This window comes from Tripterygium wilfordii, chromosome 15 (assembly GCF_013401445.1).
Source record: "Tripterygium wilfordii isolate XIE 37 chromosome 15, ASM1340144v1, whole genome shotgun sequence".
Lineage (NCBI taxonomy): Eukaryota > Viridiplantae > Streptophyta > Magnoliopsida > Celastrales > Celastraceae > Tripterygium > Tripterygium wilfordii.
This window is the reverse complement of record NC_052246.1, coordinates 923,978-939,955: the sequence shown is the minus strand read 5'-3', so window position 1 is coordinate 939,955 and position 15,978 is coordinate 923,978. Positions and strand designations below refer to the sequence as shown.

General features: G+C 39.4%; 4 protein-coding genes across 8 annotated transcripts; all 4 read right to left on the bottom strand.

The window, feature by feature from the left end:
• Positions 1–33: 33 nt before the first annotated feature.
• Positions 34–2,901, bottom strand: LOC120016149 (zinc finger CCCH domain-containing protein 38-like). Of its 3 annotated transcripts, none has more exons than XM_038868779.1 (4): positions 1,317–2,576; positions 658–749; positions 433–586; positions 34–96 (listed from the first exon to the last, which is right to left on the bottom strand). In XM_038868779.1, the coding sequence occupies exons 1-2, from the start codon at positions 2,109–2,111 to the stop codon at positions 720–722; spliced, it is 825 nt and encodes a 274-aa protein (XP_038724707.1). In that variant the 5' UTR covers positions 2,112–2,576; the 3' UTR covers positions 34–96; positions 433–586; positions 658–719. The 3 variants fall into 3 exon arrangements, with proteins under 3 accessions (XP_038724707.1, XP_038724706.1, XP_038724705.1); XM_038868778.1 differs by lacking the exon at positions 34–96 and adding an exon at positions 2,760–2,901 and having other exon boundaries at positions 286–586; positions 1,317–2,472; XM_038868777.1 differs by lacking the exon at positions 34–96 and having other exon boundaries at positions 286–586.
• LOC120016747 lies at positions 2,458–4,110 on the bottom strand. The gene is made up of 3 exons (XM_038869656.1): positions 3,827–4,110; positions 3,114–3,670; positions 2,458–3,051 (listed from the first exon to the last, which is right to left on the bottom strand). Exons 1-3 carry the CDS (start codon positions 4,005–4,007, stop codon positions 2,458–2,460), a joined length of 1,332 nt encoding a protein of 443 aa, XP_038725584.1. The 5' UTR covers positions 4,008–4,110.
• Positions 4,008–7,831, bottom strand: LOC120016745 (probable E3 ubiquitin-protein ligase IRF2BPL). The gene is made up of 4 exons (XM_038869654.1): positions 7,688–7,831; positions 5,865–7,219; positions 5,157–5,339; positions 4,008–4,624 (listed from the first exon to the last, which is right to left on the bottom strand). The coding sequence occupies exons 2-4, from the start codon at positions 6,862–6,864 to the stop codon at positions 4,008–4,010; spliced, it is 1,800 nt and encodes a 599-aa protein (XP_038725582.1). The 5' UTR covers positions 6,865–7,219; positions 7,688–7,831.
• Positions 7,832–8,480: 649 nt separating this feature from the next.
• Positions 8,481–15,607, bottom strand: LOC120016289 (kelch domain-containing protein 3-like). Of its 3 annotated transcripts, none has more exons than XM_038868988.1 (12): positions 15,145–15,607; positions 14,526–14,675; positions 14,121–14,288; positions 13,396–13,548; positions 13,119–13,271; positions 12,342–12,506; positions 12,070–12,234; positions 10,261–10,447; positions 9,914–10,133; positions 9,191–9,376; positions 8,834–9,041; positions 8,481–8,689 (listed from the first exon to the last, which is right to left on the bottom strand). In XM_038868988.1, the coding sequence occupies exons 1-10, from the start codon at positions 15,323–15,325 to the stop codon at positions 9,293–9,295; spliced, it is 1,626 nt and encodes a 541-aa protein (XP_038724916.1). In that variant the 5' UTR covers positions 15,326–15,607; the 3' UTR covers positions 8,481–8,689; positions 8,834–9,041; positions 9,191–9,292. The 3 variants fall into 3 exon arrangements, with proteins under 3 accessions (XP_038724916.1, XP_038724915.1, XP_038724914.1); XM_038868987.1 differs by having other exon boundaries at positions 9,191–9,332; positions 13,447–13,548; XM_038868986.1 differs by having other exon boundaries at positions 9,191–9,332; positions 15,145–15,606.
• Between the last annotated feature and the right edge of the window lie 371 nt (positions 15,608–15,978).

The window sequence follows — 15,978 nt, the reverse complement described above, 5'->3', positions numbered from 1 at the left end:
ACAGAAATAGACCTCCTATTTTGAAGATGTCTTACCTAATGAGCAATCTTTAGGGTTAGTGAAGTCATGTGGATGGGGAAATATAGCTGTGTGTGCCTGAGATATGAAAAGTCGACACAGATGAGTATGATTAGCATCATAGTCGCATCCAAGGTGTAGAATAGTCATATGTGATTAATATACATCTTGTTTCCCTTCCAGTCCCCCTAATTTGGAGTGCAACACTTTCTTTGCAAATAAAAGGCGGTTGATGGAGACTTGGTCCCCTAGGTTTCTGTCCCCTCATTCCCGTAAAAACATCCAAACAAGCCATTATATAGAATAGTTATGCAGCAAGCTGAAATCAATACATAAATATACACATCTGACACTCATTACAGAGGACGAAAAGTAGACATTCAACATTCACATGTAAAGAAATAAGTTACATACATGTTTCCGAGCTCCCTTGGAATTTTGCCAAAATTAACGGTCTCACAAAAAAATTCAACTTCCTATGCACCCTTTTAGCAAGAAGGTATGGACTTGACAGAAAATCAACATTCTAGTTACGCCAGCTGAAAATTTCGCGGCTTTCCTTATTGGTCTGCACCAAAAGAGTGAGTTACATTTCCGCAACAACACATAAAGATCGTTCCAAAAGGTAGGGAAACATACAGATTTAATAAAATCTTCTGTCATCAAAGAGCAGCTTATCAACTGATGTCAACGGTCGACTTTTACGCTTTAACATACTTATCAACATAGCCCTGCACAAGATTTTAGAGAACATCTCATCAAATTCATTAAATTCACTGAAAAGGACCTAACATCAAAATTTGTTGGAAATCAATGTTCTAAACAGAATCTCTGAGACTGATGTATTTAGGGAACAGATTATTTGCTTCTCCCAGTGGACTAAAATATTTCAAAAAAATAAACTCCAAGAGCTATCAAAGACATCTACACTATATTTGCATCCTACCCTTGAAAGATGGGGCTTGGCATTTTTTATTGCCACAACAAAGAACTTGACAAGAACCTAATTTGAATTTGGGGTATGCTTAACAAATTAACATATTCACATTTCTTGATAATAAATATCTATGTAAGAAACTAAAAATGAATAACAAGATGGTGGCCTCTTTTGACAAGTTAACAAACACGCGAGGAAATCACCTCACCAAAGAAATGGGGCAAAAGAAGGAGCAATTTAATGCAAAAGTTTGCATTTGCCTGTATCTATTAAATATCACATGTAAATTTTCATTGCTAGATAAGATTTCATATTCTACCAAAGAAACTTTCAAAAAATATGCAAGTAATATGATATTTACCATCACAAGCTTTGTTAGCTTTAACTGCGACGAGTCAATGTATTGATTTATCCTCGCCTGAGATTTGGGTATCTGGTGGCTCTTCATAGCCCCCGACACCTTATCAACAGTCTTCTTGACAATCGTCTTAAATGCTTCCTTGCTCATATTACCCTGTCGCCATGATGGCTTTAGAACGTCCTTCACAAAATCTGCAATAGCGACTTTAAAAAGCCTCATTGACCTTGAACCTTTGCTCTTCTTGCTCTTCCCTGGGGACTTAAACTGATCAATTTCAACATCACCTGCTGTCATGTTCCCTACCAGGTCACTTGGGCTTGCATTTTCAACAGCACCTACCTCGGCATCTGCAGTCTCTCCAAACTCCTCATTATCAAAAGATGTTGCAAAAACAACAGCACTAGCTTCTTTCTGGTTGTTTTCTTCCACATCCAATGGCTTGTTGGGATCAATGAGCCTCAACACAATGTCACGGTCAACGGTGGGTTCCCGCTTGTGAACATAACCTGATTTATTAAATGAGTTTGAAGACGGCTCAATGCTGTCAGAATGAGGATCATTCCGGTCACCTCCAGACCTGGAGAAGTTCTGTCCAACATCTCCACCAGACTTTGGTGATGAAGCATAGTGTCTCAACCCAGTACTGCCAACCCCTTGCCCATCAATTGAATCCTTTTCTTGTCCGAAAATTTTCGAAGTGAATTTGGCGAAAAGTGGCTGCTCAAAAGTAGATGCATAAGGATTGTGGTGAGCAGTTCTTGATCCAAAATCAGGCCGGTAGGCTGACTTATTCATGTCCAGATGATCTGGTGGATATGTTGATGAAGAAATGACTTTGCCAGGCAGCTCATTCACATTATCTGCATGGAAGGGCGTAAACCATGAGGTGGCAGTTGTTGCTGAGAGTAAGGATGAATATGAGGAGTCGAGGTTGAAGGGTCTAACTGAGGCATACGAATACCATGAAAATTGGTTGCAGGAAATTCTTGGGAGAAAGCTGTTGGCTGGGGGTGATTGTTACTCTGAGACAAGAAACTGGAAGCACTAAAACCCTGTACCGGAAGCTGTGGTAAGGGATGTTCTCCCAAAAGACCAGGGCCTCCAAATTGTTGATGTGACAGGTTGAAAACTGGAGGATTCCTCAGTCTAAAATCTTCTGCATGCAAGAAAGGTTGATGAGACTCACTTGTAGTAGCATAAGATCTGTACGGAAAATCACCAACTTGAGAATAAGTAGCCAACTCATTCGTGTAGGGTCTGGAGAAGTTTGAGAATCAATGTTATTTCTTGAAGGCAAGTGAGCCTGCTGAAATTGTGAAGAAATACCAGGGGTTGCACTTCTTACATTTGAATTATGATGTGGGGGTGGCGGTGGCAGGGAAGTTGAAGGTACAGAGAAGAATGATTGTTGACCAGGTAACATATAAGGAGGAAAACTTTTACCAGGATCCTTTGGTGGTTGTTCCATATGAGGAGCATTCACGCCCTGTGAGAATGGGAGCTGGAGCTGAGGAGGGGGCAACTGGGCAGAAAGATGTAGATTCTCTGTTTCAATTGGAATATCACTTGCAGTAGGATTGTTAAGGGCAGTTGATGATCTTCCATTGGCTGATGAATCAGATATAGACAAGTTATCTGTCTGAGGATGATCAGCATTCTGAACCCTTCCACCTGAAAGATTTGGTTGAGGTTGTTGAAATGCGGAGAATTTCGAAGGACAAACTGCATTGAGAAGCTTCACCATATGAAATCAGGCATCAGCTTTGCCATCAGATTTAGAGGGAATTTTATCATCACAAATGGGTGATGACATTCTGTTTTTTTCATAAAACTGTTACAACTGTGCACGATAACCTCTTTTGGCTCTTCTAGAATACTTTGCCTCTCTGGAAATTTAGCGGCACCCTCTTTAGAACTATCAAATTTAGTTACATCAGCATCAATTAGTTGACCAGCTGTATGAGGGATAAAGGATTGCAGAGTGTCACTCTCAAAGTTGCCACTTTCTGTCGCACCAAAGCTGCCACAAGACATATCCATATTGATTTCTTCAAGCTTAGCATCTGATGCTTTTAGAGGAATATTCTTGATCTCTTCTACAACACTAGATTTCTTTGAGCTAGGATGCATTTCCAGGTACTGTTGTTTGCTCCTCCTATAGTGCCTAGATCCATCACCCTCGTCTCTATCATGGTGTCGATACCGACAAAACGCTGCACGGTAGCACCTGCCTCTAAGGAAATCAAAACAGTCTGGAACTTGACCTTTGTCCCGTCTCACTCGATCACCCATGAACTCACCTGCATGGTTATGAGGGGGACCTGCTCCTACTTCTTCGATGTCTGGGAGACCAGCTAAAACAAAAGACAATAGATTTAGAATATTCCATCCATCGGACTAGTGGTAGACGTTTGTATGAAAAAAAAATGATGCTGCATACCATTTGATAATAGGAATAATAGGCACCGCCAATTGAAGAAACTGACACATTTGCAAAGATATAGTAATACCTGCGAGATCGGCTTCGCCTCTCCCTTCTCCTTTTTGGACTTCTCCGTCGCCACTGCCTCCTCCTACCAGGAGGTGATCGACTCCAGCTACGGCTTCTGCCTCTTTTGCTATGCCTTCTATGGTGAGAATCATCAGAGTCACTGTCGCTAGCACCTTCTCTGACCACTCTCCCAAACTCATCTACTTTTGGAAGAGTTGGGGTGGACTTTGCACTTTCATCCTTATTTTCATTATGGAACTTTCCACTAGAAGTGCCAACAGCACATGCGCCTCCACGGACATCTTGTTCTGGATATCCTCACAAATAGTGACACAGTTGATCAATGCTTCATTTTCAAGCATAGTCTCGTCATGTTCATCAATTGCTCCTCTAGCATTTGTTTTTCTGGTAGTTATTCCAAATTCTCCTTGTGAACCTGCAGAAATTTCTGGAGCTTTACTAGATATGGCTAATCCAGATGGCAGTCCAAACTGCTTTTCAGTCTTACCAGGACTCTCCAACCCAATATATGTCCTCAGATTACACTCAGAGTCTATAAGCAAATTTGTAGCATCAACTGAAACTGCCGATGATACTGTTTTAAAATCTTCAAGGCGGGGCTCATCTTCACTTCCTGTGCTGTCATCGGATGCATACCCTTGCAGAAGTCTAAATGGACTTCCATCATTTATATGTTGAGGAGAATGCCCAATGCCTTCAGCAGCTGCTAAAGACGGAGGACTTCTATTATCAGCTCTGAAAGAGGTTGACTTCACAGCTTCGCCGGCTGGAGAACATTCAGGAGCCCCAGAAGAACCTGTGACAGGGGAATGAACAGTGTAAAACAAGCTTCCAAATGTCAACCTTGAATGGACCAAACATTCGACAAATCTAGAAGACCATTCCCCTGCAACTAACACAAACAAGCTACAACTTAACAAAAAACCTTCAACAAACCGAAAATTCGACAAATCTAGAAGGTCATTATCATTACCTGCATTGACACGAATGAGCATACAACTTAACAAACATTTGCAATAACAGAAAATCTCAGGAAAAGGCCAATATTCGAGAAGCAATAAGCAAATGCTGATATACAACTAGCAAATACCTTATTAAAAAACAAACTAGCATCATAAAAACAATAGTTCCTGACCATCCTGCCTAAGGTCAGGGGTATGAATCCCTATACCCATAGCACAATCAAAATAAGTTATCGAACACATTCCTCAGCTTTTTCATAGAAGGATCACACTGAAGAAGCCAGTCACACATCAAAACTAACGGGATCAGATAAATGCGCAACTGCGCAAGTAGTTAAAACAGGAGCAAATATTTACTTCGTTCACCTGGTCCTGGGAAAACAGAGAGAGATATTTTTGCAGATACAGCTTCCACTGGCTTGCATTCTCCAGAACTATGCGGTGCACATTCTTTTTCATTTGAATTGATGCAGACTGAATCTAACTCAAAGTTTTGACTTTCAAATGAGTTCTTCACCACCTGGACAGTGTCTGGGTGGGTGATATCATCTAGAAACCACCCATCAGAAGAAAAAAAAAGGGGGGAAAACAAGGGAATCAAATGCTTCAGCATCACAACTGCATAGTATAAACTTAACTGAATTACGATACGTAGCAGATTTAGGCCAACTCTCATAATACTGGCTGATAAAAATCTCAACAAACTATCACATAAATTAACATAACTATCAATTTAATTGAACAATGATAACCAACTTGGCAAAGACAGTCAATGACTACATATAAATTTGAATTAGACTTCTAAAAGCAACATGGTCGCTCAATAGATGCCCACAAAGTTGTTGAATTATCCTAGAAAATCTCTCAAGTCCACTCACTCAATGAGAAGTCTTAAAGAGTTGCTGATTCTCAAGTATAAATTCCTACAAATTAATTTCTCACGAATTAAGTGACACCTACAAACAATGAATTTCTGGAAAGACCACATTTACTGCACAAAACGCCACAAATAAGCAATTTTATAGAAAATCCAAGAAAGACAAACTTGTTGGGGACACAATCTGTTGTACTAACCTTCCATCTCCATGTCAGAATCAGCAGGTGAATGAGATCCAACCACAACCATCATTTTTTTATCATCAACCGCAAAAGCCTTAGAAGACGAGTCACAGTTCCCTTCATCTAACATAGTCAAATTACATTTCTTCTTCATCCAAAGAAAATAATCATGAGCAATAGCAGCTTCACTTCCTGGCTCACCACCTAACATAAATTCAAATTGTGAATTCCCAGATTTCTTTAGAAGAGCCATATCTTCAAAATCAGAACCATTCTTGGCAATAGACTGGCATAAAGCCTCAGTTCTCTGAACAAGTTTTTCTTCTCGTGGCTTAGGTGGAGTTGGAGGAAGATCTAAAATCATATTGCCCTTGGACAAAGAGCCCTTTCCTGCTAGATAACCAGCTTGAGAGCCACTTTGCTCAGGTAATTTATCTCTCCCATCGCTGCAAGCTGAATTTTCGTCAATAGAACTTGACGTCTTTAGTCCACATCCTGAAAGTTTACTTGAATCAGGATTAGAGTCAGAACGAGGGGGTAGGTTAGGAGTAGCATGGATGGCCATAGAAGAGAGAAAGGGAGAGGTAGGGGGTGGAGGAGGAGGTGGAAGCGGTGGTGAAGAAGAGGGTGGAGGTGGCTGTGGTGGCAGGGCTGTGGAAGGCATGCGAGAGTTTCCACCAGTTGAAGGAATTAAAGGAGCAGAAGTAGATAAACTAGAAGCAGGAGGGGGAGGAGGAGCCAGTAGGATATGCTGAGAACCCTGCACACCATTGTGCACCTGTGGTGACTGAAGTACTGGAGCTCTGTATGAGGATTGATCTTGTGAGGAATGAGGTAACATTCTAGGAGGTGGTGGTGGACCATAGGCAGGAGCTACTGGTTGTTGAACAGGATAAACATTTTGGTTCCCAAAATGAGTAGGATGTGGGGAGTTCTGTTGAGTTGTCGGGTACAATGGGGTTCCTCCATGAAATGGTGGAGGGTAGCGGAAACAAGATTGACCGGCATTTGACATTCCACTGGATGGAACCCGAGGAAACGTAGGTAGTGGGGATGGACCATAGCGATATGGAGAAGGGCCCGGCTGACCAACATGAGAAGGGACTGGAGGAGGAGCTGTTGATTTACGGAATGTGGCAGAGGACCATGCTGTAACTGATGATGACGATGAGGAGGAGGAGGTGCCCGAGAAGGAGGAAGCTGTTGGAATGGTGGTGGAACGGGCATAGGAGGAGTTTGCCCAGACTGACTACTATAACTTGGCTGATTATACATCTCAATTTCTGATTACCAACAACAGAAAACCATGATAATTCCGATGCTCAATCTTCTTGTACTAGATGGATGCTACAAAAACTTCAACAAAGCCCCTGTAAAACAGCACAACTGTGTTATCTCACAATCACAGGTTACTTTCCAGCGTAAAAATTTCCCACAAAATCCTATACTTAATTTGCAGACAATCCCAACACGACAGACATTATATATGTATGTATTACGATCTTTAAAAAAAACCCAAAAAGGAACAATCTCCATTGCGTATAAAATAAAAAGGGATAGAACGTCTTCAAATTACAAAAACCCTCTTCAGATTTCCAGTTCCTCTACTTTCTCGGCAACCAAACACAAGCAAACAATTACTCGAGCAGCGGAAGATTAAAAAAGAATATTCACCAGAATCAAACTAATCAGAAAAGCAACCATAAAATAATTTTGAGAACAAAACAAATAACAATCATATCGTTCGGAAACTCGAGACTTACCTAAACAAACCGAAAACGAAATTGGAAACAATTTCCAATTTAAACAGAGATTTAAAAGAGGCTCCGATAACGAACCCTAGAACTTTGGAGGTTCTCTTCTGATCGCTGGTCTCTGCTCTTGAATTACTCTCAGGGACTGAGAAGCAAAGCTCTCTCTGTAATGGTCGCGCGCTTATGCTTTTCGGTTCACTCTGCGTGAGAATAAAGATATGTTTGCTTATATACCAAATATTAAAATTAAATAATAAAAAATTAAAACTTCTTATTTTTGAATTTCGATAAGTTGGACCAAACCAGCGAGATTCACCGAACCATCACGGATAAGTTGGGTTTGGCCCAACCAGCACCCGAGTGGTTATTTCTTTTGTTCCTATAAAATACTACACCACTCTTACTAATATTAGATATTAACACATTTTTCACTTTCAAAGTATTTCAATATTCCTTATATGTAAAAATTGTCTAAAAACTTAAGATAGTTATTTAAAGCTCTGTGCTTGACTGAAGTACTTTGTTTTTTTTTTCTTTTATTTCTAATAATAAACAAATGCAATAATATATAATAGTAGAGTTGTTGAGAACAAAATAAAGATAATATTAATTTGGGTTAAGAAAATACTTACAATACCTACTAAACTCTACCAAGAATCCAATAGATCATTAGCATAATTTCATATTATAATTATAATTAGCATAACTAATAGATCATTAGCATGTTTCTCTCAATCACATACTGCCAAGGTCGTCCCACATACCTCCTTGTTTCAATCTTCAGTAAAAGATATTTGGAGTTCAAGGCCTGCAGACTTCTTTTATATTTCATACAAAACAATGCATTCACCATCGAATTGCCAAAGCCAAATGGGAAAAACTTATCGCAGACTTCATAAATTTTTGAGCCTTCAGCATTTTACAAACTGTTCTCTGGGAACAGGAAATGCAAGCAATATCTGTAAATAGTTCAAAGCAGCTACATTCTGGTATTTTGTTTCCAAGGAAGGAAAGATGCCCATAACATTCACCAACTTCCTGTACATCATCTTTCCTTGTGCTTTAACCGCAGTCTTATCGGAAGCACTAACGAGGAAGACATCATTTTGAACAAAACTACAGCTATGTCTACGGTTAACTAACTGTGGAAACTAGAAAATGCTTGAATTAGAAAGGAAACTTTGTAAATTTGGAGGGGAAATGGAGACTATATTAGTAGGCGGCAATCACCTCAGTTAGCGAGCAGATTCTGTATGGTTCACCAGTCAAATGCATCTATGTGACTATGACTGCCTTCAAGATAAATGTACTTGTGGCAGGGGCTATCTACTCATATATGTTCAGATATGTGGAAGGAGCATTCAGAAAGGTCAATTGTTCAACGATCAAACTGATTATGCTGGAGTGTTCTGATCTCCCAAGGTTGCTGTCCTGTCATCTGCCAACATGTAAGAAAGTTGACCAGCTAATCAGAAAGTTTTTATAGTTATCATAGGGCGAGGCAACCTATTCCAAAAGTTGGTTTCTTGCATGACAAATATAGTTGCACAAAACCAATGTATTGCTTCTGACTTCTGAGGGTAATACCTTGACCTAAGGATGAAGCCATGGAATCCTGCAATGAGTCGGAATGCTCTTTCAGAACTTTAGAGGTGGAATCTGTTGCATTTTTCCTAGCATCATTTAGATTCAGGGAAGAAGCAACAGATGATTCTGGGTTTGTTCGGAACTGCAGAAAATCCAAATGACTACATCAAGTTTTTTTTCCTTGCACTGCAAAAGTAATACATACATGCAGGAATCAGACATTCAAATGACATTTAAGATTCACGAACAACCATGGAGATGGTCAGATAATTAAAGATTCACAGAAGCAAAAAGATGCTATACAGTCAAAATGTAGCAAAAAGGGCAAAAAGTTCCAAATTTTAAAATAGTTGCTCAACTAACTTTTTAAGTATTGGCAGAAAACCAGAAAGAAATCCCTTATCCTCTGCAAACACCCATTTCAAGATTTGACAAAGCATCCCATTTTAAGAAATTTTAAAACCTTCTCAAAGTTTTATAGGAGCAGAAAAAAAAAAATCCATGGTCAAAAACGTGCTATTTTTACCAAGAAAAATAGAACCCAGGAACAACGCTCCTAAAATTTTCTACAGAACAAATGATGATGATACAGAAGCCAAGCATTCGTGGATTCTTTGACTTATCGTCTTATCTCACTGCAGAGTAGGGAATAGCCAGGAAATTTCAATCGATCTGAAATGAAGAAAATGATGATATGCTATTAAACTTATAAAGAGAGTAGACCTCAGGAAGCCGAGAAACATTATTAGAAGGAGCCAGATTCTTCAAATCTTGAGCAGCGGCAGAAGCTTCTGCCTTGGGTTCCTGCAATGAGGAATCCTTCCCTGGCAGGTTATATGCTTGTTTGTGTCCCAAGGAGTCCTGCTGGAGGGTTCTAGAAGCTTTTGATTTATTACAGTGATCACCATTTGACACATCACCATCAAATTCTCCAGCTCTTTTCCTGATGTAGGAATAAAATAGTGAGGCAAAACTGCATAACCAGCACTCACTCAAAGTGCATAGAAAATTAGAAATTCACTTCGGTAAACTGCCAAAGCAAGCAAACTATCTATGACCATAATCCTCACCTAGAGGAATTAAAATTAGCCAAGTTGGGAGAGCTAGGACCATTCGCAAATAATATTCCACGAAGGGGCTTTCCATCTATATATGTTTCAATAGTATATCCATGTGGCAAGCTTTCAGTAACTCTGGCTTGAAATGTCTTCTTTCCTTGAAGAGGATGCACCTGATTCAATGGAAGATTTTCCCTGCCTGCCATAAAAGTAACAATTTCTTTCAAGTAAAAAAGTAAACATCCCTATGCAAATATCACTACATCTAAACCTGTTTTTTTGCTTCACACTTTTATGCCTCTGACAACAACATTATTCAGCCTGAAATGGTGTTGATTGAAAAGGCACTATCAATTTTCCCCAAAGTGACATTTCTAGAGTGTATTACATGCTTGATGCAGAATAATTATTGGGAAAACACTACCAGTATATTAAATCTCTAAATACATTTATAAATCCGAACCCAAAAACAATTGCTTCTGCCATGCGTGACATAATCTAGGTGGCCAAGCATACATGGTCAAACGACTACAATCTTCAGGTGAAAACCCAAATACATATTCTAGACAGCAGCAGAAAGTACTGTAAAATATGGTTCATGGCATCCAGCACAATGCAAAGGTGATTTTAAACAATATGTGATAATATAAAATAAAAAAAGGTTGGTGAGGAATCAGGTGGAAGAATGCATGCAAATGCTTGGGAGACTTCACAACTCCTGCTCTCACTCTGCTCTGGTCATAAACTTGGTTATCGGAAGCATATAAAACATGGTAGATCGGGGATTAATTCTCTAACTCTGTTTAATAAAAGCCTTCTTCGTATGGGTTGGATCAAAGGGTGGATCACTAGGGAGGTTAGAGGGGCTAGGGCAGTTGGGGTTTGGAAATAAATTAGGAAAGAATGGGGAGATTGGGTTCCTAAGACCATAATCAAGATGGGGAATGGAAAGAAAATGAGATTTTGGGAAGATGTGTTGTGTGGGGAGACTTAATGAGGAGCAAATCCTGATCCATTTGTTAATGTGAGGAACCAAGAAATGCCAGTTGATGATCTGAGCAGGGTAGTTGATGGAGAAGTGTGTTGGGATATTTAATGTAGTAGGCATGAAAAAAACTGGGAGCTGGATACTTTTGTTGAGTTTTGCAAAACATTACATGAGGCAAGGCATACAGGGTGAAGTCAACCATATTCTTTTACACTGCAAATGGACTGCCTAATTATGGTATATGATAAGAGGAAATCTGGACATCTGGTGGGTTTCTTATGGCAGTATCAAGGAGGAATTGAGTATTTTCTCAAGCCCATCCAGATCAAAGAACCATAAAGGTTTGTTTGTTTAATCCCAATGTTGACACGCTGGACTACTTGGCCGGAGAGAAACAACAGGGCTTTTAGATGGGTGGAGTGTTTATGATTTCACAATAACCTTTTTCGGCTCGCTGGGGAGGTAACGAGAGAGGATTTTGAACCTTATTCTTCTTGGCACCTCCCTGCTGCTGTTCATTCATTTTCTATTCCAAAAAATATCCCATAAACTCAGGTAACACATCTGTTGCAAGAGTAAGACAGCCATTATTTGCATATGATTAACTTACCTTGTCACTTAAGAAGCTTAAAATAAATCCTCTCATGCATTAAAAAACTGTATGACTGAAAATCAGTAGTTGACACAATTGGTCTTGTATACGTAGTGTTTACTACAGCATCCTTGATTTCATAGTTACTAGGGATACGAGAAGTCTGAATGTATCTCAATACAAATTCCATTCAATTTAACAAATGAATAAGCGGCAAAAGAGTGAGTAAGCTGGTTCTTACCTGGTTGGCCGCAGCCCATGAAGGCCATGGGATGACGAACATCAGGATTATTCTCAATTCTAGTCAGTGCGTTATCATGCATGGGTGCAAGATTTTGTTCTTGGCACTTTAGTTTCAATTGTTTCCTCAATGATAACTTTTCAGGCCTCCGCTCATCTCTAAGCCCTACAATTAAAAAAGAGGAGAGGTATTGGGATGACACATTAAAATGAAAATTATTCATGATTTTGAGGAAAAAGAATCAAATATCAGGGGGCACATGACTAGAGGACCTGTATACAAGTAATACATGTCATCCAATGCCTCGAGAATCTCATTGCAACCACCTATAAACACGAGGACGCCATCCTTCACTGGATCCAAACAGTCCCCAGCCACAGAAAATCTTGCTGAAGGTCTGTCACCTGTGGTTAAGACCTTGGTCCACAAACCCGAATCTGCATAAATGTAGAATCAACTGATACTCAATATGATGTACATCAAACAATACACGTCAGCTAGTGTAATACACGAGTCAAAAAATGAAACCAAAAAGTGATCAAATGTAATCTGAGGAAGAAAGGCAATCATATCCAATGACAAATCTAACCAGTTCCACATAAAAATGTCCATAAAAACACAAGGATGGCACCAAACATGGAAGCCCAATGAAATGGGAATCTGAGACCAGCCTTAAACTGAAAGTTCTTGTGTTAGAAACTTAGAATCTCTCCTGACTCGTCTTGGATTTCAAATGATTCTAGTGGTTTGCGGTATCCGGGGTTTACTCTACAGGGTTGGATATGATGTTTTTTGAGTGCAAAAGAAAAATTGAGGGGCACAAAAAATGCCAACCAAGAACATTGTACAAAGAAGGTAAAGTACAGAACAAGAAAACAACAAATATTTGAGCATCATAGGCTTAAGTTTCATCAAGATCAAATATTTCAAGAAAGTTTTGTATCATCTAGATAGCCAAATTTGGCAGAACTTATATAAGAGAGATGTCACGCCAACATGGCCAGATCCAAGTGAGGGCTAATTAAGAAGAAGAACACAAAGACACATACCTATATCCAGCATATACAAGTCATCATACAGATTTTGAGCATCTGTAAATCCCCCAAAAATGAATAAGTTTTTGCCAAAACAAACAGTAGAGTGACCAGCTCGAGGTAGCAGCATATGACCAGATGTATTTAGCTCCTTCCACATAAGAGTATCTAGAAAACACAACAATACCAAAATAAATATAGAACATAAGAATCTTCAACATATAGCTAACCTATCTAAATTCAATCCTTGTATGCATTAAAGTTGAGTTGATACGTAAGAACACTGCAAAACCTGCATCTAGGATATGAACATCAGACAAGTAGTAATCATGTCCATCTTCACCTCCAATCACCACGATTTTGTTCTTCCACGACGAGCAAGTGTGACTATCACGTGCAGAAGGAGGAGTGCCTGATGTCGTTGCACATTTCCATACAAAGGTATCTACAAGGAAAGAGAGAAAGAGAGACCAGGAATAAGAAGCATTTTCATTATCCACAATGACAAGAACCTGCACTATGTCAGAGTGCCCAAGGATAATTAATGTACATCTCATCTACAACTTAATTATTTTCCATATGTCGTCCAAGCTATGACAATCCACGAATGAAAAACTGTGCACAATCCAAATCAACTCCTACAATGACCAAGTTAAGTCCCATTATACATGTATAACACGGAATTCCATGTCAATAGGTTCCACCTTTTCAGGCAAACGGATGTCTCCAAGAATCACATCATGCTTCATGCCTTCATTGCAAATGGACTTATGCTTTTAGGAATTTTACTATTACAGGACTGTTTTAGGAGGTAGCCACATAAGAAAACACAAAACAATAATTTGGATCATAGATCTTCATTCTAGGTGATACTTTCTACGCCTTCTTTTTCTGACTAAAGATTTTTACTATTCAGGAACAACTTAGATAGATAGATAGATCTGAGTGCTGTGGAGGCAAAAAAAAAAAACCATTGTTGGACATCATTTATAAAGCATATACACAAGGATATGTTACCTGTATTCAGTATATGAACATCATTGTAATATACTTCAACATTCGTGTCTGCAGATTTTCCACAGCCACCGATTATGAAGAGCCTTTTTCCAACAAGTGCTGCACTGTGACCCTCCCGTGCTTCCGGCCCCTCACCTCTTAGACTTGGACAAATCCATGTGTGTGTTGCTAAGGAGTTATGCACAACACAAATCACATGATTAAATATTGGCTCCATAATTCAAGCATCAAACATATCACATAAACAAAAATTTTAAAGAGACAACATATGTCTTTCCCCGTTGTCCAACTTTCCTTACTAGTATAGTTCAATAAATTCATATCGCAGTGCCACGGAAAACTGTAGAAATAAGAGACAGTGACATGCAAAGAAATCAAAGTGCACAAAAGCAAAGAAGTACTAACATGTGTCCAATATATGCAAATCCTTAAGAGGGTTCTTCCCATCTGTACCACCAAACACATATAAATTGTCACCAACAGTCGTACAACTGTGGCTGTCCCTCGGAGTTGGCGGTGTGCCTTTTATCACTGGCTGACTCCATGTCTGCTTAACTGCAAGTTAGCAACCCAGAGTGAGAGAATGAAAAATTGAATGAACCTCACGGTACCAATTTATGACAACAGAACAAACGCAAGCACATAAGTAGATATATACATACATACTCATACATACGTGCAGATATACATAAGTTGTCAACGACAATTGCCCTTAAAATTTATATACACACGCAGAGATGAATAAACTTTTGTGCGTGTGTGTCTGCGTGAGGGAGGAGAAGAGGGAAGATGAGACAAAATATCCACTTGTTTCAAAATTTTTGGGGGACAGGGGAAGGAAAACCATGGTTACCAGATCCCCACACACCCCATGTGCATAAAGAATATAACTTTCTTAAAGGAAAATGAATCTTAATGCCATCTTGTCACCACATTAATTGGCAAGGCAAAACCCAGAGATGCACTGGTATATAAAGAGAGGAAATAGAAAAATTGGCAACAACGGAACATAGTGAAAACCCACCAGTATCAAAGACGTGAACTTGGTTGGTCTGGCAGTTGTCTTTGCCGTAACCACCGAACAAATACAAAAATCTCCCTCCTTTCACGGCGTTGCAGGTGTGTCCCCACCTCTTCCCGGGCCTTGATGCATCTCCATTAATCACCTGGTATTGTTGTACCTGCACTCTTTCCCATCTCATCATTCTTGGAGAAGTTCCTTTCTCAGTTGATGAGAAAGTTCGAGATAGTGCGATTTTCTTTCTCCAGGTAATGCAGGCAGAGAGAATCCGAAAGATAATTTCTTTCTCGCGCTGATTTCACGCAACAAGCCAATGCAAGACGCAAAAGCTGAGAGAGAAAAAGAAGAGCAAATGCTGGACGGAGAAACAGAGACTTGAACAGGGCATCGGCAGAGCCACAGAGAGTGACTACTGTTCATGTTACGATGGGCTCAATGCGGCTCTGTGGTGAGTGGTGACACGTGGTAGACAATGAATGGGCTTATATAGAGCCCATCTTTGTGGCCCACTGGAGCTGAAAGTTCGGGCATCCCTCACATTCTCACTAACTAAACCATACTTCTCCACGGTAAAGATTTATTGTCATTAATTTTTACGTCTTATTCATAATTTTGTAAAATATCAACATTTTTTGTATAATAATTACTCGGGAAAAAAATTAAATTCTAGTTATTTATATATAATTTTTTATGAGCAAATTATAAGATATCATGTCAGAGTCGAATTGAAATGTAAAAAGTAAACAAACCTGAGCAAAAAATTATCATAGTCAGTGCAGTCGGGAACAAACAAATTTTTATTGTGATTGGGGTTAGGAACAGACAAGATTTACGCAG